Source organism: Mus musculus, chromosome 14 (assembly GCF_000001635.26).
Source record: "Mus musculus strain C57BL/6J chromosome 14, GRCm38.p6 C57BL/6J".
NCBI classification, from domain to species: Eukaryota; Metazoa; Chordata; class Mammalia; order Rodentia; family Muridae; genus Mus; species Mus musculus.
The window spans coordinates 49,667,445-49,695,258 of NC_000080.6; the positions used below are offsets into that span (position 1 = coordinate 49,667,445).

At 39.9% G+C, this 27,814-nt stretch overlaps 1 protein-coding gene and 1 long non-coding RNA gene across 3 annotated transcripts in view; both read right to left on the reverse strand.

The window, feature by feature from the left end:
- Nucleotides 1-2,362: 2,362 nt before the first annotated feature.
- Gm36082 lies at nucleotides 2,363-5,350 on the reverse strand. The gene is made up of 2 exons (XR_383419.2): nucleotides 4,059-5,350; nucleotides 2,363-2,695 (listed from the first exon to the last, which is right to left on the reverse strand). It is a non-coding gene; the product is annotated as a predicted gene, 36082 (long non-coding RNA).
- Nucleotides 5,351-14,115: 8,765 nt separating this feature from the next.
- Nucleotides 14,116-27,814, reverse strand: part of Armh4 (armadillo-like helical domain containing 4) — a 101,921-nt gene continuing 88,222 nt past the window's right edge. The window contains exons 6-8 of one of the 2 annotated variants that reach the window (NM_001358244.1): nucleotides 21,823-21,854; nucleotides 15,168-15,302; nucleotides 14,116-14,969 (exon numbers count right to left, since the gene is read on the reverse strand). In NM_001358244.1, coding sequence (NP_001345173.1) covers nucleotides 14,904-14,969; nucleotides 15,168-15,302; nucleotides 21,823-21,854 — 233 coding nt within the window. In that variant the 3' untranslated portion in view covers nucleotides 14,116-14,903. Of the gene's footprint in view, nucleotides 14,973-15,167; nucleotides 15,303-21,822; nucleotides 21,855-27,814 lie in introns of both variants that reach the window. The other variant, NM_026142.5, reaches the window with a different exon arrangement.

The window sequence follows — 27,814 nt, forward strand, 5'->3', positions numbered from 1 at the left end:
AGGTCTTAAGTCAGTTAAGTCAAACACATACTTAACGTCTAGTATGCCCATGATTAATAAATCTATAGGTGTACTGGTTAGTTTTTGTTAATTTGACACAAGCTGGAGTCATCTGGGAAAAGAAAGCCTCAGTTGAGGAATTCCTTTCATCAGATTTGCTTGTGGACACATGGGAGACATTTTCTTGATTGATGTCTGAAATGGAAGGACACAGCCCACTGGTTATGCTACCTCCTGAGCAAGTGGTCTGAGGCTGTATAAGAAAATAGCTGAACAAGTACTGGGAAGCAAGCCAGTAAACAGCATTCCTACCTGATGTCTGCTTCAGTTCCTGCCTCCACATTTCTACCTTGAGCTCCTGGCCTGGCTTCTCTCTATGACAGACTGTCAACTGTTAGGTGAAACAAACTCTTTTCTCTTGAAATTGCTTTTGGTCATTTTCTTATCACTGCAAAAGAGAAGTAAACTACCATAGGAGGAAAGGCCACTCCATTTAAATGAGCCATATTAAAACAAGTATTCCTAAGGATCATGGAAAGGTCAGCTCCTACTTGCTTCCATTGGATCTACATCAAATATTTCTCACTACCATTTGTCTTCTGTCAGCAATGGCAAAGTAATATGTGTCATTGTCTGAACATGATATATTCTTTTCAGGCTCATATGTTGAACACTTGGTGTTCACTGGTTGTTCTATTCATTTGGAAGGAGGTAGAAACTTTGAACAGTAGAGCATACATGGAAGAAGTGGGTCACAGCAAGTTTGTCTTTGAAGGGCATATGCTGCTCTGTTTCCTTCTTGTCCCTGCTTCCTGCTTGACACAAGGCAAAGTTCTCTGCACAGTCCTACTGTCATGATGTCTGCCAAAGTGTATGGGACCAACCGTTCATGGACTGAATCCTTTCAAAGTATGACCCAAAGCAATTATTTCCTTCTTTGAGCCATTTGCAGTGTCTGTTTTGTCATATTGAAGTAAACAAGGTAATTAATAGCAAAGCTCTTCAAGAATCTCAGATTTTCCAGTCATTTTGTTTTCTCTCTTTTCAGCTCTGCCTTTTTTGTCTCTGCAACTATCTGTGAAACTCAGGCTAGAGATGACATCTGTCTAAGCTTTCATTTCTTCATGTGCTAAAACATGGTTCTCCACCAGTGGTCTCCAGACCATGAACATCAGCATCTCCTGTGAGCATGTTAAAACATAGATTGTTGGGCCCTGCCAATTTTGACCTAGAAGTCCGTGCATGTGGCTCAGAAGTCTATTTTCATCAACATTCTAGGTAATTCTGATACAAGCTAAGTTAAACAGTTATGCATTTGGTTTGTGCTTCTTCATATGGTAGCATACTTTGTTGGCTAATTTTCTCCTGTAGATAGATGCCCGTAGCCCTCAGACTTTGTTCACTTTCCTAAACTAAGAAACATTGTAAGAGCTCTTGTACCTCCTGTTCTTTCTGCCTCCAGCACTTTTTCTTTTAGAGTCTACACATTATTTCAGTTGTATACAATGGTGCTTCTCAATGCTCTTTACAAAGCATTGTGTTTGCCTTATTACATTCATTATTGTCTACTATATTGAATTGTGTATATAATTCACAATTCAAGGGGCTGTACCTATTCACATGATGTATCCCTAGAATGTAATAATGTGGCAGAATGGCCAGAACATTCTAGTAAAAGTTTTTCTGATGATTAAAGTATTTTATATTCACTTCATCCAAGATGGCAGCTGCTGACCATATGTGATGCCTATTTGAGCAGTTGAAATGAGGCTAGTGTGACTAAGATACTAAATTTAAAATTTTAAGTTTAATTTTAATTCACTTAAATTTAAGTATCTATATGTGGTTACTTCCTACTGTACTGAACATCACAGCTCTAGACACTTAAACACGTGTATTGAATGAATGAATGAATGCCTTATAAAAACACAAAGAAAATGAGGTTTTAAAGTATCAGTGATTGACAAATGATACGTTGTTTGAACCTGACTTATACAATTACCTTGCTTGCTGTGAACCTGATAGGATCTAAAATTACTTAGGTGACAAGCTTCTGGTCATGCCTGTGAGGGAGTTTCTAGGCAGGGTTCATTTGAGATGGGAAGACGAACCCTGGTATGGACAGTATCATTCTATGACCTGGGGTCCTGAACCAAATACAACTGAGAAAACTAGGTTAGCATAGGCGCTCATTTCACTTTGCTTGGTGGACTGTGGACAAAATGTGACCAGTGGCCTCATCCTCTGTGCCCATGCCATTCCCACTATGATGGGGGAGGGGGCACAAAATAAACTTTTCCTTCCCTGAGTTGCTTTTGTTAGGTCTTTTGCTATAGAAGTAAAAAAAAAATCACAACTAATATACCTTCTAAAACACTTTATTTCAACTTTAGGTAGGAACACTCTTTTATAAGTAAATCTCTTGTCAAGTTATAGCTAACATTCTGGTAGGAAATTTTAGCAGAGAGATTTGAAGGCAAAGATGGACGTGATACATATTAATTAGCCTTGAGCCAACTTAGGCAGTTTCTTTTGTGGAGCGTTGTTGTAGATATAGAGACCAGAGGAAGGCCTGTGATTTGTTCCCAATTTAGTGGACTTCCAGAGCCCTGGAAAGATTGCTTAGAAGTTCTGGGACTCCTGGGGATTGAGGGAAGATGAGCTTCTCTTTGCTGGAGGAAATGTGGCAAAGTGCCTGAGAAGAATATTGCAAACAGCTTAGATTAGAAAAAAAAAAACCTGGAAATTAATTTACATTCTCTAAGTGTCTGCTTCTTAACCTGTCAAATAGACATCAGAAGGCCCGGGTGGCATTGTAGAATGTGTTAGTTCTTTCCTTTTGTGAGCAAAAATTTAGCAAGACTAGAGAGATATTACCTACTTCAAAGTATGCTTCTCTGAAAACATCTTCACCTCTGGGATGAGCCTGTAATTCTATGGGAAAGCACTTGCCTTGTATGTGTGTAAAGCTCTAACTTTAAAGGTCCATTGAGATTGCTTAGTGGCTATTAGCATTGGCCGCTCTTCTAGAGGACTGAGGTTCCATCCTCAGCACCCACATGATTCCTGAGAACCTTCTATAACTCCAGTTCCAGGGGATTTGGTATTCTCTTCTAACCTCTGAAGGCATTGCATGCACATGGCACACAGAAATAGATGCAAAATAAAACAAAACAAAAACATGCATGCAGATAAGTTAGTCTTTTGTTTTAAAAAAGCCCTAAGTTTAGTTCTCAGTGCTACACATTTTTGAAACATCCTACCTCTTTTACTATTAAATATAGGTCAACTTTCACTTCATTTAAGCTTATCTTAACCTAATTTCATTGCCTTTGTGTCTTCAAGAGTCTTAAGTATGTACTTTTACTCCAAAGACAGTGGTCAACATTACTCGGGTTCGTCCTGGATGGTTTGACACACAATAAACTCTTCTATCAGATGAATTAGAATACAATAAATGCACAGCCCAAATTTCCTTTTCTTTAAAAGATAAGCGAGAATGAGATCCAAGGATCCTTCTAGCTCTAAAATTGCTCTATCCTCTGGCTAAAGAGTTTCTAACAAGGAAAATGTGGCCTAAATGTGTCATTTTCATTATTAGAACTATCATAGCACTAAATTGGGCTCTGATGTCCCAAAATATTCCTGCCATTTAATAGCACATCACAGTTTCTTACCTTAATTTGACCACCCACTTCCCCTTTCTCTCCCCTCCTCTCTTTCCTGCAATTTATCTTAGTTTATGTCATCTCCAAAATGGAACTCAAAACAAAGGCTTAAACACCCTAGTTATGATGTTGTGGAGCCAAAATATACATAATCAGGGGAAGGAAGATAATCAAGGATCATTATCAGGATGGCCACTGTTTGAGGTGACTGGCTTCCAGGGGTTTTTAGAAATCCTAAGGAGCCTTATAAGTTGCAAGTGAGAACAGTCAACCTTGGAAGAGAAAGGTGACAAAGCAGTTAGCCACTATCCTTAATTCACACTGCTCAGGAGAATCAGTCACAGCAGCCCACTTCCTCACATTCTCAGCTGTATATACCTGAGTACTCACCTAGTCCCCATGTGTGGTGCTGGGATGCTCAACCATCTGGGAATGGAGCAACTCACGGCACAGAGCTAGATCCTTCCAAACTGTGCATGTGCAGGGATGACTGTCATTTGCACAGATTTGATGGCCACAGTACTGGCATAAACAAAAAGATTCAATTCAGTTTTTGAGTCCTTTTGTAACCTTCTTTCAGTTTGGTTTATATCAGAATCTTCTCCAAGATGGCAGCCAACCATAATCTCTAAACTGAATTAATTCAAGTACCACTATTAGAACTACCCCAAGGCATTCTTCATCTTCTCCTTTACCACTTGTTCTAGAGTTCTCTGTCTCTGACCAGTGTCTGGGCTTGCCTGACTGGTGACCTTGAATATAAGAGTGTCACCACTCTCTGCCAAGGAGACCATTCTCAAACACTTCCTCACATACACTAGCTTTTAAAACGTTACAGTGGAGATAATTGACTGACTCAACACTTTTTAAGTACTCATTTTCTTTTTCCAAAGTTTCCATGAGTCTGAGCACACCATGAGATTCTTCTTAAATTTCCATGTTGTTTGTTTATAGACCAAAGCTTAAAATTAATGCTTTGCCTTCTGCCTGAACTCCGTCGTAGTCTAACACAGGTAAGAAAGAGCTTTAATAATTGAGTAAGTCACTGCTGGCTAGGTATACTCACTCCTCCTATCTCTAACAAGAGGCTCATTATTACCACAACCATTGATCTTGTTCTGAAATTCCAACACTGGCTATCACAGCCTCAGTTTGGAAACATTGAAACAGGGAAGAAGAGAAAGCCAGAACAAGAGTGAATTTTCAGGTTGGCATTGGCTGAGGGTGCATAATTTGAAGACTTTCATGAATTCCATATAAGGTGGTCAGATGAGTACTAGATGGTCAGCCACACTGGTTAAGGATGCCGGATAGATCTCTGCATTGTCAAGCTGTACATATAAGAGTGTCAAGTGAAGTCCCATAGTGACCTGCAGCAGAGCAAACAGGAGAAGCCTCTGTAGACTGGCTCAATATAGCAGTAGCCTCAGGAAAGGAGGACTTGAGTGATACAAGCTGTCAGAGATATTCCCTCTCAGGCATCCTTGGGGGATCTAGTTTTTCTAGGATTCTAATGTTCTAATGGTGGTAATGATGTTCTGGTGTCCCCCTTTGCTTTGTTTTGAGGACCAAGACAAGAAGGGGAACATGCCCTCTAATACCCTAGACCAGTGATTCTCAACCTTCCTAGGGCTGTGACCTTTTAATACATTTCCTCATGTTTTGGTGACCCCCCAATCCTAAAATTATTTTTGTTTCTACTCCGTAATTGTGATTTTGCTACTGATATGAATTGTAATGTAAAATCTGTGTTTTCTGATGGTGTCGGTGACCCCTATGAAACAAAGGCATTGCAACCCACTGGTTGAGAACCACTGCTCTAAGGCATAAGGATACCACATTTGCCAATGCGTGTTCTGGTTCTATAGTCTCTGCCTTCCAACTATGTACACTGATATCACAGCAGACATTCATGGACCACCAGGTGCCATGTAAATCTTGTTTATGATGAAATGTCCAATACAACCACAGTGTTTTCCCAAGCTCTTTTCCTTCTAAAAATATCATGGGAAATAGCAGCCACAATGAGGTTAACAACATAGTATGTAAACTATAATCTCAATATGTCAAATTAGCGGTGTATTTTCTGTACCATAAATACACAGAAATGAAAGATTAGAAAAATATAGACCACTCTGGTAACAGTGCTTAACTCTGGGGGTAGGACTGGGTGATTCAGATTTCTTATGCTTTTCTGTTTTCCAAATTTTGTATTGTTACCTTTTTGTTGATATGTCAACTGAAGTAAACTTGTTTAATGTCCAGTATTCAGAGAGAAATAAAGTGTTTGGTAACTGTCTGTGGCAACTGTTCAAATTCCCCAGAAACCACTCAGTATGATATGGAAATAGCATAACTTATGTGACTCCCTAGGCTACGTAAGCAGCCACTGACATGGTCTTCTTAGAGCCTGGCCTTAAAGGGAGATGCCTTTCAGAGATACTAAACTTTGGTTTTTCTTGTCAGAAGATAAGAGAGTTTCATACCATTTTTCACAAATCAAGAAAGGCAGTCAAATCTTAAGTATTAACTTAGACCTTAGGCTAAACCAACGTCATTGGTGTTATATAGAATTTTCTTCAGAGCTTAATAGAGGCTTCATTAGTTTAAAGTAATTTATTTGAAACATTGTTGAAAGACACAGAGAATGAGCATACACACACACACACACACACACACACACACACACACACACACAGACACACACACCTTTGAGAGACTAGAAGATGCCTCCATATTTTTTTCAGAAGTAAATGCTATTTTCTTTTTCATACTTGGGTATGCTGGAATTGTCTCCAAAAATATAGGAACTGAAGTTCATGAAAGCTGAAGGGGCTCAAAGGTCATATTTATCCACCATTTTTTAAAAACATATTTTCTTCTCTGACCCATCCCCAAGTCCTTTGTGTATTGGTGCTTCTCAATAGCTATAGAATTCATCTTCCTCTCCATATGCACTTCTTTACCCTCATCAGGACTACAGATGCCTCTCACTTGCATTACTTCACCAGCCTTAACCTTGACTGATACCCTTAAATTCAGATTTCTAAAATCCTGCAATAATCACCCACCTGACCATATTACTTCTTAGCATAATATCCTCCCATAATTTCTTTCTTTTATATATATTTTTATCAGGATATTTTCTTTATTTACATTTCAAATGTTATCCCCTTTCATAGTTTTCTCTCTGAAAATCCCCTATCCTCTTCCCCCTCCCCCTGCTCCCCAACCCACCCACTCCTGCTTCCTGGCCCAGGCATTACCCTATTCTGGGGCATAGAACCTTCACAGGATCAAGGGTCTCTCCTCCCATTGTTGACCAACTAGGCCATCCTCTGCTATACATGCAGCTAGAGACACGAGTCCTCTGTGTGTTTTCTTTGATTGGTGGTTTAGTCCCAGGGAGCTCTGAGGGGTAATGGCTAGTTCATATTGTTGTTCCTTCTATTGGGGCTGCAAACCCCTTCAGCTTCTTGGGTGCTTTCTCTAGCAGTTTCATTGGGGACCCTGTGCTCCTTCTAATGGATGGCTGTGAGCATCCACTTCTGTATTAGTCAGACACTGGCAGAGCCTCGCAGGAGACAGCTGTTTCAGGCTCCTGTCAGCAAGCTCTTGTTGGCATCTGCAACAGTTTCTGGGTTTGGTGGTTGTATATGGGATGGATCCACAGTGGGGCAATTTCTGGATGGTCATTTCTTCAATCCCTGCTCTGAACTTTGTCTCTGTAGCTCCTTCCATGGGTGTTTTGTTCCCCCTTCTAAGAAAGATTGAAGTGTCCACACTTTGGTCTTCCTTCTTCTTGAGTTTCATGTGTTTTGCAAATTGTATCTTAGGTATTCTGAGCTTCTGGGCTAATATCCACTTATCAGAGAGTGTATATCATGTGTGTTCTTTTGGGATTGGGTTATCTCACTTAGGATGATATCCTCCAGATCCATCCATTTGTGTAAGAATTTCATGAATTCATTGTTTTTAATAGCTGAGTAGTTCTCCATTGTGTAAATGTACCACATTTTCTGTATCCATTCCTCTGTTGATGGACATCTGTATTCTTTCTTTTGGCTATTATAAATAAGGCTGCTATGAACATAGCCTCCCATAATTTCTAGTTATCCTCAAAGTAAATGCTACATTCTTTGGCATGGCCTAGACAACGTTTTAGAAGCAATCTCATGTTTGCTATCACTTCCACTCCAACGATCCTTTCAATGATGAATTTCCCATGATCTCTCACCTACTCTGGCCTACCTAGCTATATCAAGCATTTCTTTCTCCTTACTTACCTCAATAACCTTTACTCATCCTCTGGTCCCTGATGTTACTTGCTCTAGAAACATGGCCCTGATCTTCATGGCAGGGCTGGATACTCCTTTGCTGGATCCAACAGACTTAGGCCTGAAGTTGTTTTTTAATCCTCCTTTCCCCATTAATCTGTAAGTTCCTTCTTGTGATGTACTAACTACATCTTACTATTCTTGTGCATCCAAATGTGGCCAATTCAGTAAAGAAATAGTGCTACCCACTGCTCCTGGTCACGAAAGAGAAAATCTCTAGACACCATCCCTCCTCTTGACACAGAGTATTGTTTGTTTGTTTGTTGTGGGGACCAAACCCAAGGTCACACATGTCTTTTGGAGACATTTGAAATGAGATCTAATCAGTTCATTTATAAAGTCATTTATATCTCCTCTTCCCTTTATCTCTTACACAAATAAATAAATGGAGAATAAGAAGTATGGGGTTTGCATAAAGATGCTCTCTTGGGCGCATATCTTTGACATGGTCCAGGGATCTATTTCTGTCTTATCTTTTTTCATAAAATTGAAGAAACACTTCCAATGTTTTGCTTTTTTTTTTATTTGTATGTTACTTAAGAAGAAAATGTTGGGCTTCAGAGCTCATAAAATCTCAGTTTCTTGACCCAATACCAGCTTTCTTCCTTCAAGACCCAAGTAGATGACATCTATTGCTTAACAGTAACAAAATAATAGTCAACCCACTTGACCTGCCAGTTTCCTATACTCTATGCCTAAACCCTTGATCAGTGTGAAGAAATGTAAAATGTACTTTCCCATGTTGATGATAAAAGTTATTTTTCCATTTCTACTCTCTCTCAGGTCATCCATTCCCATCCCATAAAATGTTGCACCTCTTAGGCAATATCAATCTTGAACATTTTAGCTGTAGACGACAATCTTGGGTGAGAACTTTCGTTCTATCTTGCTAAGTGCCTGCTTTCTTCTAGTGTATTGTGTTTGTGGTTATCATGAGATGCTTTTAAATTCTGACTCCATTTTAGAGAACCAGACCTAAGCATGAACTCAGGTAAACTAACAGGCTGGTTTCTAGCATTAGTTTCCAAGTTGCTTCCCAACAAAACCTGAGCCTATCTCTAGTCTCCAGGTTACACCCCAACAAGACCAGTGTCTCCTGGTTATTCCCACAACAAATCTACATGCCAGGTTGCAAGCCTACCCCTTGCTTAACAACCACCAATACAAAAGAGAGCAGAAGTTAAATTTACGATATGACTCCCAGCACCAGCCAATTATGTTAAAGGCCACAGGAGCTTTCTAATTGGATGTTTACACATGTATTCCCTGCTTGCTGCTGACTATAAAGCCTTGCCCCATAGACATTTGGGATTCCCCCTCCCCCCCACCAAAACAGTCCTGTGTGACTGTGGTGCATTGGGGGGAGGGGCGAGCTAGCTGGAATAGAATAAAGGCCCTGCTGTGAGTTGCATCAAATTGGTTCCTGTGTGTGTTTTTGGAGATCACTAACATTTCCCTGACACAATAATCATTTGGGCTACTGCACCTGCTGCTTTTTGAGAAAGGACAGTAGGATGTTTGCTTTACTCAGGGAAAGTTTTCAGAGTTCACCTTAGTATCATTCTGAGCCTTTGAGTAAACTAGAGAGAGCAAACAACTGTCCTTTTTTGTACTTGTGCCCCCGTTTCCTCCTTTTCTGCTGCTTCTTCTTTTCCTGTTCCTTTCTGTTTCTCTTACTGTGTATGTGCTTAACAGAAATTTGGTCAATTAATAAAGAAGTAGATGCAACTATTATATGTATGATATACTTTTGGTATATTTATATAACACTAGCTTACAGGAGAAATTAAACAAGTTGTTTACAGCTAAGTTGACTGCCAAGATTTGTAATTATCAGAGTAACATAATGAGATGTCTCTCCTTAGTCAATCACAGCTTATTGGTTTAGTAGCTACCCCAAAATGGAGTTGTGCTCCATGTCCAAATGTGAGACTTTTGTTAGGTTAATACCATTAATTATTTTCAGTTTTTTCCTATCCCTAAAAGTTTACATTCAGTAATTTCAAGTCTGTGTAATTAAGGAAGGCATTTAACTGAAAATAAGGTAATTTAAAGAAACCAGTCACTTCCATATCCCCATTCATTGTGGACTTCAGTTCCTTGCTGGCCATATTCATTCTACCTTGTGTAATTTCCTTTGATGAGAAAGATGGAAATCACATAGGTTTGTATACATTTTCGGTTCCTTCCCTGATAATGATCTTCTTCATTTTCTTTCTACTCCTTGGTTAGCTTCATTGTTTTTCTAAGTAGCTAAGTGTGAAGATGGAGTGTATTTCTCAATGTTAGAGCACTTAGTAAGCCTGCATGAAGCCATGGGTTTGATCCCCAACACCACACAAAAAATATATTCACAACTTGGGTGTTTTGTTAACACACTACATTATCATATACCATTTGTTACACATGCCTTGTATTAGAGTTTTCTTCCATCTTTTTCTTGCTCATATTTCTTTCCTTATTATTGCATCTTTAAATGAAAAGGGTGAGATTGCTTTCTTACAGTGTCATCTTTCCTCTTCATATTTCTTTTTGGTTAAAGCAAAGCCTGCTTCTACAACAGACCACACAGCTATAAGCCTGTGCCGTATAAGAAGTCTTGTTTCCCAAAGCTGTTCTTCAGCAGTCGGCAGGCCTAACGGTTACTCATAGCCACAGAAATCATAATGCCCAAATAGGATTTGATCCTACACACACACACATACACACCTGCAGGTGTGTGTGTGTGTATGTGTGTGTGATTTAAATGGTGCTTGACTTGGATTTCCTTAAGAAGAAAACATATAGAGGTAGTCAGAGAGGGAATCTCTAGGCATTTAGAATGATTTATACCATCCCGTGTTGTTTTCATGGCTATAACATTTTAAATCTTAGGCTCCAAGTATGTGAGTATGTGTATATGTCTGCCTGTGTCTCTGTGTGTAGTAAAGAGAAGGCTGAGGGTGTGACAATGGTACAGTACTTGCTTACTTCCTGCATACATGAAGTCACGTGTTTCATCCCCAGTACTGTAAGTAAAACTAAATTAAAACACAATAAATTAATGAAAAGACAAACTACCTGGCATTGACTATGCCATAACCACTTTAAATATGTTCCCAAACTTAGCCTTCAATTCTCACTCACAACATTTTTGACCTGTGTAAGAGATATGGGTATTTTCTTTTTCTGAAAAAACCTACCATTGAGGTAATATATGAGCTGCAGCCAAGGCTAAGCCAAGGCTAAGGGAATCTGTTATCCTGGGATACTAATTAACTCTAAATATAGCATATAAATTAAGTTGGCAGCTAGTAAAAGCAGCAGCTCACCGAAGAAAGCAAAATCAAAGCAGTTCAAAATAAAAATATTATCTTCTGATTATAGCATAAGGGACATGAAAGAAAACTTCTCCGCCTAGTTATTTTTCCCTAGTAGTTTCTTTCATTTATCTTGGCTTTTATTTTCTTCACTATGGCAGTGGGCTTGTGATTTAGAGATAGTGGGATTTGTTGGGTAGGATGACCAGGGAAAGCATCCCTTCCCCCAGAGCCCTGCTCTCCTTCATTTTTTAGTCTCATGGGAAAAATACTTATTGTGAGATCTACTGTCCTAACCAAATCATAAATGGAGAATATGGCATGGTTGAGTGTAGGTACTATGCTGTTCAATGCATTATTGTTAGCTCTTTATGCTGTGGTGTACAATCCAGCATTGTGACGTGTAGGTGCTAGGTTGCACAACAGAAGCCTGGAACCTATTCTTCTCATAACTGAAACTTCCCCTGTCTCTGGCAACCATCATTTGACCTGGGTTTCTGAATTGGACCACTTTAGATAGCTCATATCCTTTAGAATCATGTAGCCCTTCTTATGCATCTGGCTTATTTTACTTTGCAGACAGTCTTCCAACATCCATGCCACAGTGACAGGAGTCCTTTATTTTTTAGGACTGGGTAACAGTCTAATGTATAGTTATATCACATTTCCTTATACAGACAGCTAAATGGGTTTATACAGAAATCTGCTGTGATCTAAATAAACTGATTTCTCTACATAGTCATGTGTGCCAAAGGGGATACCAAGATGGCTGTTAAAGCACAAATTCACACACATGTTATCTTCCCTATGTGAATTTGTGACAGATACTTATGATTATCTGTATTTTAACATTCTGCCTGCAGTTTCCCCTCAGTCCTTCTCTCCACCCCATCCTCCAATCCGCCTCTCCTCTGCTGCCTCCACCCACTCCTCTGTTTCTCTTCAGAAGTGGCCAGGCTTCCCATGGATGCTAACCAAATATGGCGTATCAAATTACAGTAAGACTAGGCACTGCCCTCCTTATTAAGGCTGAACGAGGCAATCCAGTATGAGGGAAAAGGTCCCAAAAGCAGGCAAAAGAGTGGCTTTTTATACAACAGTTTGAAGAGGCACTATTAGCCCTGATCTAATCTAAAGCTACAGATTGAGTTGCTCCAGGCACGATTGCCTGTCAGTATCATCCAGGAGTTCTTGAATTAAGAGAACCTGTTGTTAGTTCACTATATACAACTTGTTCAATATTTCAAGTGACAAAGTCCCCACATGTTCACTTGTTCCCAGCATCAGGAACACAGGAAGAGACTGTTCTTAGAAAGCATCCCCTATGCAGAAGCAGGGCAGCTCTCCTAGTGGATCTGTGACTCACTGATGAGAGTCATGACTCATATTCACTTTTTTAAAACTCCGACTTTAGTCTGATTTATGGATGGCTAGCTTTTATTTGCTCCATGAGACTTTTCATTTCTCTTAATCAACTTTATACATTTGATTTCTTGACCAAAAGAACTAAACTTAGGAAAAATATTTTTTTGTGAGATAGCCAGCATTCAAAACTGGGTTCCATGAAAATTTCCCATTAGTTCCCTAGAGATGATACTTAAATTTGTGTGGGAGGAAAGTACTTGTGGGAAAGATTCATTCATTTAACAAACACAAATTAATGATACATGTTTTTTGACCAAGTAGATTTGGTTTTAAAGAAGGACCTTCCAATGCCATGGTAAAGGGCCAGACTATAGTTTGGGTCCAAGGTGCTCCTTATGCTGAGTCCACACACATACCCGATGATTCTTTCTCTTCTCTACTTTAGTTCCATCTTCAGTAGAATGGAAAAATAGAAACATGCATCCTTACTCACCCAGACGCTATCAGGAGTAATTAAACTGACCCTGTCATCATAGAATAGGCTCTAATGACTATGAACAAATTCTCCATAGTCATAGTGAGAGACCAAATTTTTGGGTTCAAACTCTATCTTAAGAGAACTGACCTAAGTTTGAACTCAAGTAAACTAACAGGCTGGTTACCTACCATCAGTATCTAAGTTACTCTCCAACAAAACCTGAGCCAGTTTCTAGGCTAACCCCAACAAATGCATTCAGCGCCAGTTTCCAGTTTTAACACCCAACAAGCCCACTCTACCTAACGACCACCAATTTGGAAGAAAGCAGAAGTTAAGTTTGTGGTTTGGGTCCCAGCACCAGCCAATTATGCTAAAGGCCACAATAGCACCCTAATTAGATGCTTGCCAGGCTAGAAACACTCACCCCCTTGCTTGCTGCTTTCTATAAAACCTTGTTTTGATGAATGTTCAGGGCTTTCCCCCACTCCCACAGAACCACCCTGTGAATCTGTGACGAGTTTAAGCCTGAGCTAGTTTGAATAAAGACATTGGTGCATCTGATTTCGCTCCTGATTGGTCTTTTGGAGTTTACCTTCTTCCATCCTTAGAAATGATTCAAACCATATTGCTAAATCTAATGAACCAAAATTCCCAAACACCCCGATTCAAAGAGGGTGTTTGAATGTGTTATTTGGTACAGAAGAGAAAATTACATCCCAAGGAAAATGAGAAAGGATCTAACAGTCCATCATCCCTATGAGGGATGCCCAAAGATCCTTTGTATATGAGAACTCTGGCCACTGGGCCATTTTCTCTAAAGAATGCTGACCTTATCTATTAAAGCCCAAAAGACACTGGTGGCCCACTCCTTCCATAGTAGTATCATAGATCTAGAAAAGTAATAGCTACATAAACATAGAACCAAATGGCAGGGACAATCACTCTGGGAGCATACACACCCTCATTTTGATATCATTCTTATTTCTTCGCTAATCTCATAATAATAAACAAATAAGAATCATTCAGTATATGCATTGAATTAAGTCACACTAGTTAAGAAAGCAAGCATAAATTGAGGTTAAAGATTTATGTAATGTATAATTTCTGGTGTGTTTTTTTTCTTACTAACAGCAAGACTATGAAAGAGAAAAATAATAAGAAACAAGAGGCTGGAAAATTTAATGCAAGATACACACAGACCTGCATGTAATTCTAATAGGCTGAGATATCTCAGGGAAAAAAAAATCATTCCAAGTGGTAACTAGTCTTTGATGCAGAGATAGGGTACACCAAAGCCAACAACTTCAAAAAGGTAGGAAAGGAGTATGAAAAGTTATTCTTCCTTAGAATTTGTCTATCGAACTCAACGATGCCTTGGTGGTGACACCATTAACTTCAGTCCAGTAATCCAAACCAAGAAAAGGGCTATGGAAAAATACAAAATATTTATTCTACCTATCTCCCACTGAACATGTATCCTATGAGTTTCTAAATTGCAGCCCTTGTTGATGACATACACACTACAGAATAGCCAAACACTGCATGCTGCATTTTTAGGGTACAGCGTGTTTTTTCTGTTGAGCACAAGAAAAAATTCTACTCTCCAGCAGAGATGGGGCTGGACCGAAGGCCTGGTAGCAGCAAGGTGGTGAGATACTGTTCTTTCTTATTCATTTATTCTCTTTCTTCTTTTTGCCTTCAAATAGAAAATACAATAATAATCTCACGGAATATCTCAGTTAAACTCAAGTCCGGTTCAGAATTCGTCTTCAGAGCTATCAGCTAACAGCATCACTCTGTCTTGCATACTGTTGAATTCTCTCTGCTGGGGAAAGAAAACAGGAAGGCATTAAATTCTTTCTCTGTGAAGCCCAGAAGCAGCCCCACTCTAAAGAACAAAGGAGCAGCTAATACAAAGCACCTTGAACAGGAGTCTTTCTTGCTCCATTAAACCCTCTGTACTTTATCAAGCAATCAGGCAAGCAGCAAAGGATTAGGTTTGCTTCTGTTTCTTCCATACCTTCCTTTTATGCCTTTTGAATCCATTTCTTCTTCGGCGATTCATAACCTTAATGCTGTATAGCGCTCCCAAGATGAACAAGGCTCCAGCTATCCCTACCCCAACAGGCACCAGCATTCCAGACATGTAGCCTGCCTGGACAGAGAATGAGAGAGACTTGTGTATTGGGATGTTAGACAGAGCACCAGGTTCTCAGTTCCTTTTCCCTGCTACATGGCAGCAGGTTTTAGATGCTTTGAATTCTCTTCCTGCTGTGCTATAATTTAAAAGGGAACCTAGAACAAAGGTACTGCTTTGGGGGAAGAAAGCAACAGAAAATGTAATGATCTCTTAAAAAATTATTATTATTTCAAATCCCTTAAAAGTATGGTCTGAAATAAATCAGCCAGACCTAGTGGCCCCTCTAGCCACTTGATTATGCACATTTGTCAACATCAATTTTTGATGACAGAAATATAATTTGTACTAAAGATGGATGGAGTGGGCTTCAGAGAATGCCAGGGCTATTAAAATGCAATAAATTGGAAACAGCCTGAGTCGCACACCAAAGGGTTGAAGTGTCCTCTGGAATACTGTGTTCCTCAGAGGGTAAAGGTGGGGGGTTCACACTCTCTTGCCCTCCTGTCTCCTCTTAGAGCTCATTTTTCTCAGCTGTATTACAGTAAGAAAAGAAGGATAAAAGTGCATGTGTGTAGAAAGTGCAAGCATTGCAAATAGCAAGGAAAGGGACAGGGGCATGAATGAAGAGGTGAGTTAATTGTTGAAAGACAAGGAGAAGGAGATGTGCATGTGAAATGCATGTCTGAGAGAAGCAATGTACCCCAGAGAGCAAAACCAAACAATGAGTGTCCTCAGTCCCAGGGAAGCAAACAGTGGCCAAAAATGGCACAAAGTTCATTGCCCACAGCCTGGCTACTTTCCAAGGAGCCTCAGGTGTTTCTAACATACCCAAGATCTCTATGGACACTTCTGTACTGAGAGAACAGTGTGATTCCAGTGCATCCCTATGCTTCACCACACAGCTCAGGTCCTACCCACTCTTGGAGCAAGGCCCTTGTTCCAAGGTAGATCTTTGCAGTAAAACCCATATCGGGTGCATGTGTATACTAACCTTTTCATGGGAGAGAATAAGGCTTATAACACCCACTGTAAAAATATATATTAAAGTTAAAACTTTTAACTAGGATAAATACACAGGTGTTTTTCTGAGAAAGCACGAGTCTTCTATTCCTCCTTTAAAAAAATGATTTATTTATTTGGTTTGTGCTTATGGGATGCATATGTCTGTGCCTGAGTGAATGTGTGTCATCAAGTACATGAACTCTCTGAAGAGGCCAGAAGAAGACATTGATCACCTAGCACTAGAGTTACAGATGGTTGTGAGCCACCACATGGGTTCTGGGAACAGAAATTGATCCTCATCAAGAACTGCAAGTGCTCTTAAACCACTGAGCCATCTCCCTAGCTTCTAACTATTTAATTTTTTATCTAGCAAAGCTATTTCTAGTGTCTTTTAGAATGAGCTAAAATGAGACAGACAGACAGGCAGATACACACACACAGACAAAGGGGGAGGAGAGAGAGAGAGAGAGAGAGAGAGAGAGAGAGAGAGAGAGAGAGAGAGAGAGAGAGAGAGAGAGAGAGGAGATTTCCAGGAAGCACTGAGCTCTGTAGGTTATACTTCTTTTCCTAAACCTGCTTGTGGAGTAGCAGAGGCACTCCCACAAAACACACACACTCAGAAATGCACTCATTGGTCTTATATCCCAGAATTTTAGAGTGGGGCAAAATATGGAAAGTTTTTCATTAATTTAAGAACAGTGAGTTACTTTTAAATCAGTGTAGTTCTTTCAATAGAGAAACAAAGCCCAGTCATTCTTCAGCAAATTCATGTGCTTTGTAGAAAATCAAAGTTGTTTTAAAACTCTTGCAGACCCCACTTGAGTCCCCTAAGAACTCTATAATCTTCTATATAAGAAATATTGGACAATACAAAATCTCTGGTGCTCATTGCCTTAATTGTGAGACACTGGAAGCAGGTTTGGGGGGAACATAATTAGCATAAGAATACAAGCAGCTATAGTAGTCAACTACATAGTGAGTGAGAGGTCAGCCTGGGCTACATGAGACTCTGTCTCAACAAACAAATAAGCAAACAAACAAACAAACAAGCAAACAAGTGCATACTACCCTCCACTGCCCAGATCTTCTGGACTGAGACTGGCCCGTGGGCTCTCTAAGCAGCAGTACCTCTGCAACTAAAGAATATGTTAGAGAGACACGTCAGACTTGCTAACATAGACTACTGGACCACATCCTCACAGTTTCTGACTTAGGTCTAGAGTAAGGTCTGAGAACCTGAATTTCTGACAAGATCCTAGGGGGTCTGAAGATGCTGGTCCAGATGGCACCTTGAGAGTCAGTGGCTATGAAATAAAATCTGGGTCATTCTTTGTTGGATGCTTTCTTAAAGCAAGAAGACACAGAATGGATTTGGTGACCTAACACCAGCACTAGTCTTTATCATACAATCTAGTCAAGCATCTTCATTTCTGAGAAGCAATTTCGATGTTGAAAAGACATCATCAATAGGTAACCAAGATAAGTTTGGTTGTCTTAGTCAGGGTTTGTATTGCTGTACAAAACATCATGACCAAGAGCAAGTTGAGGAGGAAAGGGTTTATTCAGCTTACATTTCCACATTGCTGTAAGTCAGGACAGGAACTCACACAGGATAGGAACTTGGAGGCAGGAGCTGATGCAGAGGCCATGTAGTACGCTGCTTCGTGGTTTGCTCTGCTTGCTTTCTTATAGAACCCAGGACTACTAGCCCAGGGATGAGCACCACCCACAATGGGCTGGGCAGTACCTCCCTTGATCACTAATTGAGAAAATGCCTTACAGCTGGATCTCATGGAGGCATTTCTTGAAGGAAGGCTCCTTTCTCTATGATAACTCCAGCTTGTGTCAAGTTGACACAGAAAACCAGCCAGTACGATGGTCTAACAAACACCATCAATATGTACATTTAATCAGAAAAGCTAAGGTTATGCAGACTAATGGTCTGTCAACATCGATTGTCCTTTCTTAGTAGCTAAGCAATTTCTAATCTGGCATGAGGGCAGAATGAAGATTATTTCTCCTCCCTGGGCTTCCATGAAGCTGAGTGTGACTGAGGGGTCAGTTTTAACAAGAAGATGATACATCAATGTGCTCTGGCTAGTTTTATGTCAAGTTGACACAAAATATAGTCATCTCAGAGGAGGGGACCTTGATTTAGAAAATGTCTTCATAAGATCATGCTGCAGGTAAGTCTGTAGAGAATTTTTTAATTAGTAATTTATGTGGGAAGACACAGCCCATTGTGTGTGGAGCCAACCCTGTGCTGGGTTTCCTGAGTTCTATAAGAAAGCAGGCTAAGAGCTTCCAAACACTGACACCATTGCATACACTAGCAAGATTTTGCTGAAAGGACCCAGATATAGCTGTCTCTTGTGAGACTATGCCAGGGCCTAGCAAACACAGAAGTGGATGCTCACAGTCAGCTATTGAATGGACCACAGGGCCCCCAATGGAGGAACTAGAGAAAGCACCCAAGGAACTAAAGGGAACTGCAACCCTATAGGTGGAACAACAATATGAACTAAGCAGTACCCCGGAGCTCTTGTCTCTAGCTGCATATGTATCAAAAGATGGCCTAGTCGGCCATCACTGCAAAAAGAGGCCCATTGGACTTGCAAACTTTATATGCTCCAGTACAGGGGAATGCCAGGGCCAAAAAGGGGGAGTGGGTGGGTAGGGGAGTGGGGGGGGGTTGGGGACTTTTTGTATAGCATTGGAAATGTAAATGAGCTAAATACCTAATAAAAAATGGAAAAAAAAAAAGAAATGCATGTGCAGAGAGCTACAAAAAAAAAAAAAAAAAAAAAAAAAAAAGAAAGCAGGCTAAGCAAACCGTGAAAAGCAAGCCAGAAAGCAGCACTCCTCCATGGCCTCTACATCGGCTCCTGCCTTCAGGTTCCTGACCTGATTCATGTCCTGATTCATGTCCTGACTTTGATGAACTGTGTATGGAAGTGTAAGCAAATAAACCCTTTCCTCCCCAAGTTGTTTTTGGTCATGTTGTTCCACCACAGCAATAGTAACCCTGACTAAGACACCGTGGCATATATACATTCAAGAGCACATTCCTTATAGGGGGATGTGAGCCTCTAAGAATGACAGGATGCTGCCTTCTTTACTTAAATGATGGAGTGTCCTCAGCATCCCTACCCTGTCCCCCTTTTTTATTTTTGGCTAGAACATGCAGATAGATAAGTTGGACATGCCATCTAGAATCATAAATTAAACTTGGGAATGATGATCACAAATGGTATACTATCAAACTGAAGCAGTTAGGCCCTGTTTCTTTGCCTCTAGATATGAGCTTTTGACTTCGGCTGTGATAGCTGAGAGCTTCCTGTTACTCGTGATTAACCTTAATATTAACACAGAAAACACTGAAATAGAAAACAAAACCAAAGAAATGAGCCAGGACTTTTGAAAACACCCTCTTTTAGAGCTTCTGGAACTAAGATAGAGCCACTGTTGGAACAATTCATGAAACTAGACGAAGAGGGTGTCCTGGTTTGGTATATGAGCTCAGTTAAGTATGTATCTAGTTATCATTCAAAGGGTTTGAGTGACTTTCATCAGACAGTAGCTAGGCTCCCAACAATTGCTTCTGAAGATTGCAGCTAGCAAGAATTGACATTGACTTGCAACTTAGAGTTGGCAACCTCCAACCTCAGCGTGGCTTTATGCCAAAATTTAAGTCTAGTTTAATCATTTTTGTAATCTATTTTAGAAATGTATTTTAATATAAGATATTTTAGAAAATATCTCTCTCAGGATATTCTAAATCTTTATCTGTTCATCTCAACATATCTTTTGACATAACTAAATAAATAATAAATACCAAAAATGGCACCCAATGACCTCAACAGCTTGAAGGTTTCCTTTATCACTCTTAACATATATGAAAACAAAACAAACTTGTTCTCAAAAAACTACATATTTGTGAACTTTCAACCCAGAACCACTGTACTTGCATAATTTTAAGTGCAATTGGATGGCTTATTCTTTAACATTTAAGTTGTAACAAAATAAAAACTAGTAATTCCAATACAGGAAAACTAGCTCAAGTAATAAAATATATGAAAAGCCATTAGAAGACATGTTTTGAGGCTGGGGAACTGAAGGCAACTTATTGCTTGACCATTAAAATGATTTTCAAGCAATTGAAATGCCAATTAAATCTGAGCTGAATGTGCTAATGGGATCTGACTTAGGCTACCCTGAGGAATTCAAGACTCCATCAATATTTTGAGTAGTTCCTGGTAAAATTACAGCCAAATGTGAAAACTTGGAGAGGATTTGGAAATGGAAAGAAAACGAAAATATGATTCTGGAAAGAAATGAGTGTTGTTAATCACTTTGTCAAATCTGTACAAGACAGGGACATAGTTTTCCACACCTGCCCATCCAGACAGCCTGGCTTGCTGGTGTCCAGTGAGAGGAAGCAATAAAATAAGCTACACACCTAGGGCAGTTTCCTATTTCACAGACACAAATGAGCAACAACGCTAATATCCCCTAAAAGAAACTGTACTGAGTAGATCACAGATAGTATTTAGCTGGGCGTACCACCCGGGGATACAAGGCTGTCTCAGTAGCTAAGAATATTTGCTGTTGGGCTGGAGATAAGGCTCTGTGATTAAAAGTACTTGCTGCTGTGGCAGAGGGCCTGGGTGCTATTCCCAGCACCCACATGGGCTCACAACCACCTGTAACTTCAGTTCACACACATAATATAAAATGAACAAATCTAAACAAGAAAAAAAAAGTTTGGAGAGTGCTTGATGTGCAATCACGGGGTCTCAGCTCAGAACCCACGTTGAAAATAGATGGCAGGTCTTTCACATGCTTGTAACCTCAGTTCTGGGCAAAGTAGTGTTGGGAGAATTTCTGGGGCTTCCTGGCTGCCAGTGCACCCCACACCCACCAGCTCTAGTTTCAGTGAGAGATCATGCCTCAAAAGAATAAGGTACAGAGTGATAGGGGGAGATATATGACTCAGAACTCTGGCTTCTACGTGCATAAGCACACATACTTGCATACACACACACACACACACACACATATACACACACAACACACACACGAACACACACAACACACACACGAACACACACACACACACACACACACACACACAGAGAGAGAGAGAGAGAGAGAGAGAGAGAGAGAGAGAGAGAGAGAGAGAGGGAGAGAGAGAGAGATGTGAATGAGACTCCAGAGAATAAGGTGTCTGTCTTCTGTGTTCCCCGTGAAGGAAACCAAAGGGAATGCCTCTCCTCCTAGAAGGCCCAGGACAGCAGACTCTGCTATTATACACTTTTCACTGTTATGATTTGTTTACAACATATATCCTTTCTCCTTTCTTCCTCCACACTCTCCTATATCCAGCTCTTCTTCAAAGTTATGGCCTCTTATTACATGCATATGTATGTTTGTATATATACATATAAATTCCTAAATGGCATAAAAGGTCTGTTTTGCAGATCTTTCAGTTACCCTTTCGTATCAGTCAACAGGAAGAGGAGACATTCCTTACCTTGTCTTTTAGCTTTTCCATCCAGCTTCTCACTACGAAAAATAAGAGAATCAGATATAAATAGCAGTCTCCTACTCACATTTCCTGGTATCACATTAGCTTGTTAACTTGATATACTGAAAGATTCTTTTCTTCTTTCCCACGAAATATAATAAAAACATCAACAATATTAACAAAATGGCATCCACAGGCCCTTTCTAGCTCTGGTTGTTCTGGAACCCACTATGTAGACTTTGAACTCACAGAGACTTGCCTATCTGTCTCCAGGGTGCTGAGATGAAAGGTATGTATCACCAAGCCACTTATGTAGAAATGCAACAGAGATCAACCCCCTCCCATGTCATTATTATATGAATGGAGAATATTGTTTGCTAACAGAATTCTATATACTGTCCAACTCATTTGGAGAAGGCCTGGGGAAAGGGACTGGGAGTAACTTGCAAGGTGCTGTATTCATGTTTTCCTGTGACTGTTTTTCTTTAACCTGATGCTTGTTTGTCTCAGCTCTTAGGATCAATGAGGGTGCCTCACTTGAAGCCTGTCAGCAGGAGAACAGGGGAGGACAGGGAGATGGTGCACCACGAAATCTCTGGCTCCAAAGAGAAGCATTATAGTCATATTTGAAAGGAAAAAAAAAAAAAAAAGAACAGGGCAACCCGTGAGAACTCAGAGCCATTTCAACTGTACCATTCTACAACACTACTGTATGAAAGCCACCATTAATAGTACAATTAACGTGTGTGAAGGGGCTACACCAACTAAGCCTTGTTCTGCAGATCCCAATCCCACCTCTTTGGAGCTTTAATAGGAGAAGAGAAATGCACCATTCAGAGTGAGAAGGATGACTTGAAATTCACTCTTTTAGTGACTTTTATTATTATATTGGTGTTTCAGCCCGCAGTTACTTAAGCATAAAATGTGGAGGGGGCAGTCATTTAATGGTTATGATCAAGTGAAAGAAATCAGTGAACCAATTAAAGAAAAAACGAGGTTACTTCACATTTACTGTCCTGACAAGAAGCTTCAACAAGTAGAAAGCTGACAGTTCTACTTGTAGAGTCTGAGAATAAATGTATGAACTCAGTGTGGCTATGCTCTTTCATAACCATGCAGTTCTGCTGCTGCAAAAGCGGCTATGGATGGTCCACAAGCAAATGTGCTCAGCTATGCTCTAATGAACTGTATTTATAGATACTGCGGCTTGAATTTTATGTAATACTTACATGTCATAGTTGTTTTCTCTAAAAATCATGTTAAAATGTGAAAAAAATTATTTGCTCACAAGTTACATAAAAACAGCAGGTCAGTCAGAGTTGGTCATGAGCCATGATTTGAGGTCCCTGGACTAAGAATATCATCCTCAAGAAGTCAGCACCTTTATTTATACAATCTTGCTCGTGTAATAAAGTATTTTATCATGCTGACAGTGCCACTGCATCTAAGACTACTTCTTACAAACTGCAGCACATACATGGTAGGTAGCATGTGACCCACAAGGTAACAAACATGAGAGCCAGCTGAGGTGACTCTTGTCATCTCAGCATTCAGGAGACTGAATCATGATAGCCTCAAATTCAGGATCATCCTGAGCTACAGAATGAGAACATGCCACAGGAATGCCAGCCTGATTTCTAGAAGCGAGGTTTCTCTGCTACCCATCTCAAATGTGGTTGCAAATGTGGAGATACTTTTCGCTTTCCACTTCCTTCAATTGGCTTCAATTTCTCATGCAAAGACCTTATCAAATCTCCCAGAGTTGTTCTTCCCTCATAGCTCTGTCCCAACTGGGTTCAGACAGAGATGAGGTGACTGATCAAGATAGGATCGGGGAACAAGAATGTCAGAAAATAGATATCTAGCAACCTCAGAACAAGGCCAGGAGTTGGTGCTACCAGGAGTGAGTCTTCCAAGGAGGGAGGTCAGCCACTGATTTTAGAGGAAATAATGAACCTGAAGACCCTCAGCTACCCCTGTAAAACAGATGACAACAGCTGCTCTGAGCATTGTGAAAATAGAAATGTCATATGCAAAATTTCCATATAGTACCTGATATAGAATCCAAATAGGAAGATGAAAGACAAGTGAAAAGTGGGTGTTGTGTTACTATATCTCAAATCCAAAACTGATTTCAAGGCAAGCAAGAGAATACCCAAAATTCATTCATTTGTTCCAAAATATTTGCAGTACACATGGTGTTTGATCAAACATTGTGTCTTCTTTATAATAAGTCAAAAGATGCTACTGGACCTGGTTCTAGTGAGAAAAAGAGTTCAGATAGCAAGTCTCTAAGAAGTAGATAACAAGTAGTAGTGTGGCATGTGAGTAAGTGAGGGGGAGTCCAGACTCAGGAAATAGGCTGGGCATCCTATAGAGAGCGGGATAAAGACAGTGGGACCAGGCTAACTACTCTCAGGAGCAATGAGAAGGGTTTCTCAGAGCCAAGGGACAGGAGAAAAAGATCAAAGCTAGATTTTTGAGCATCCTTAGGTTTTTCCAGTATAAAGAGTAAATGTTTCATTTCCAAGAGGAGCATTTTCAACTTTGGCCTCTAGGTAACTACCTATAGCTGAAGTTAGTGGAGTAAATTGTATAGAGTCTGTGATTGTTGGATCTCAGGATTTGTTTGGTGAAGTTTTTACAAAGAGAGAAAGTGTGTGTGTGTGTGTGTGTGTGTGTGTGTGTGTGTGTGTGTGTGTGTGTGTGTGTGTGTGTGCGTGTATTCTATGTGTTTTCCTGCCATAGTGCATATCTGAAAGTCTGAGGACTTTCAACTTGGAGGAGTCATCTCTCCAGCAACCATATGGGTCCTAGGGACCAAATTCAGGTCACTAGGCTTAGTGGCAAGTGCCTTTACCCACTGAGCCACCTCATCTCAATGGCCCATGATGGTTAGTTTTAGTTGTCAATTTGATACAATCAAAAGTCTCCAGGCAAGTGAGTCTCAGTGAGGGATTGTCTAGATTAGGTTGGCCAGTGGGCACATGTGCAAGGGATTATCATTAAGCTAATAATGATGATCCCTTGCACATGTAGGAAGATCTGCCTGCTCTGGATAGTGGCTTTCTCTGAGAAGGGGATCCTGAGTTGTATAAGAATAAAGATGACCAGAAGTAACATGAATGTTTTAACTCTGTTCTTGACTGAGGATGTGATGTGACTAGAAGCTTAAAGTTGATGCAGCCCTGACTTCCTACAATGAGGAAATCTAACTGGAGTTGTGAGCCATATAAACCCTTTCTCTCTAAAGTTACGTTTTACCACAGCAGTAGGAAACAGCTAAGACTAAGTCCCACACCAGGTAATATCCTTGCAATGTAACTCTGATGGGAACAAAAAGGAATCTCAGATTAGGATGTTTGAATGTGTAGAGATAATTTGAAAGAGTACTCATCATTGTTATGATTCAAGAAAAGAAACCTCAGTTCAGCTCTGGAGAGATGTGAAAATAGGTAATTTGGTACATATAAGTCTAGAAAGGGTTAGACATAAGTCTATACTGGTATTGGGAATCTCAGGAAAAGTCTACTGAGTGGAATAGCATATATATATATATATATACATATATATACATATATGTATATATATACATATATATATATGTATATGTATATATATATGTGTGTGTGTATACATATATACACATACATATATATACACACACATACATATATAGGTACACATATATATGTGTGTGTGCTCTGCCTGCTTGTATATCTGTATGTCACATGTATCCAACATGGAGCTCAGAAAGGGATTTCTGGTCTCATGAGACTAGAGCTACAGAGGGTGGGAAGCTGTATGCAGGTGCTGAGAATTGAACGCAAATCTTCTCTAGCTCCAGCTCCTCAAAATAAAATTATTTTAGACAAATAATTATTAGAGAACTGTGACTGTGTGCCTAGGAGCTTGGCTCAGGGCTAGCTCTCGCCCCAGCACCAGAATAAAAATGTTCTGGGTAGCCAGAGAAATGCACATCAAAATAGAGACCAAATTAAATAACAAGAGGCAGAATTAAGGACAGTATTTTTTTCATTCTTTGTATTTTAGTTTTAGGATTTTCCAAGTTATATATAACTTTATAGTGCTTCTTAATTAGTGGAAAAACACATTTTTTAAACCACTGCCAGGCTCTGTAAACCTTTACAACTTGAAGTTGGTGATAAATTGCTGGCTGTGAGGAACACAGAAGCTGAAGGCTTTCCACTTCACCAGTTCCTTCGATAACAGCTAGATGCTAGTCCCATTGACCCAAGTTTGTGTCTCAAAATTTTTAATGAAAATTCAAAAGCACAACAATATAACAAGCCTTCTGGTCTCCTTCAAGTAGGCATAAAAGTACCCAGACTAAAAGTAGGCTTGAATAAAGGCCATATATAGCTGACACACTTCCTGGTGAAAAGCTGAAGGGTCTGGGTCTTAAGATCAGGTGTACAAGGATGCCCAATGTTGCCACTTCTGTTTAACAAAGCAGCTGAAGTCCTACACAGTACAATTGGATAATAAAAAGAAAAGGTCATTTATTTGGGAATAAATCAAATAGAAAATTGTAAATTAAAATTCATAATCTTATAAAAAGCCAATCCCCAAAATGTGCCATTACATCCAACATAGAGAGACTGAAATGCACAAGTGTGCATACACAAACATGCACATAAACACATACAAAGACACACTAACACATGTATACAAACATGCATATATCCATATACACATATAAAATCCGTAAGAACTTATAATTGTAATGAGAAAAATTACTAGATATAAAATCAACTTGTGGAAATCTGTAGTATTGATATGTAACAGCAAACTATCTGAAAAAAAAGGAGGAAAACAATACCATTTACCATAGAAATAAAACAAGTGGGTTAAAATAATCAGTGATTTCCCCAAGGATGTATGGTTTTTGCAAGATAAAAGTAGGCAAAACATAGAAGAATGGAAATTTGTCTGTCTTCCTGGATTGGAAGAATTTTAATATTCTTGAAATGTTCACAGAAATCCAAACAATCTGTTGGCTCACTGAGCTCTCTATCAAAACTATTATTTTCACAGAAATCAAAGTCACAGTCTCAGCATTTTCGCTCTGAGTTTTATGTTTTACTTCAGGATTTCTCACTGAGTAGTTGTTGCCCAAAGGATCACTCAGGTCCTAAAGCCCTCTAGGACCCACAAAGGAACTAGGGAATATATGGGTAAGATGAAACTATAAACTCTAGTTCAATCTGTCTGAATGAGAGCTATACAGGAAAGACATGAACACACCCACTCAATATTGACCTCTCCGGTTCCCTTCCTTAGAGACTATCGTCCAAAAAAAGAAAAAAAAAAAAAAAAGACTAACAGAACAAAATACAAAAACACATACAGGTTCCCAGGAGAAAGGTAGAATGTTAATGAATGTATTTGTTGTGGATAAAAGAATGGTAAATCAGTTCCTTTTCTCATGGGTAACAAAATAGCTTAAAGAAGCAAATTAAGAAGGATGATTTATTTTGGGTCACAGTTTGAGAGGGGACAGTCTGCCACAGTCTGCCACAGTCTGCCACAGTCTGCCACAGTCTGCCACAGTCTGCCACAGTCTGCCACAGTGGGCAATGCATAGGGGAGCTCATAGGAGTAGGAGAATGAGGGTTCTCACCTTTCAACAGACCAGGAAACAGGGATCAGACAGAAAGTAGTGCTGGGAGATGTGTGTGCGTGTGCATGAGTGTGTGTGTGTGTGTGTGTGTGTGTGTGTGTGTGTGTGTGTGTGTGTGAGTACATATTGTGTACAGAGAGCTGAGGTACAGCCCCAGGTCCTGGGTGCAGATGGAGACAGAAAGGATCCTGCCCCAACTGTTCCACACTCCTGAGGCCTGTGTGCTTCTGGCTGGTTCTGCCTTAGACAGTCACCAGAGAGATCTTGTCTCCCAGGAGTGCTGACACAGGCTTACAGGCCAACAGGAGGGACAAGCTCAAGCAAGAGACAGCAAGACCAAATAACACCAAAGAT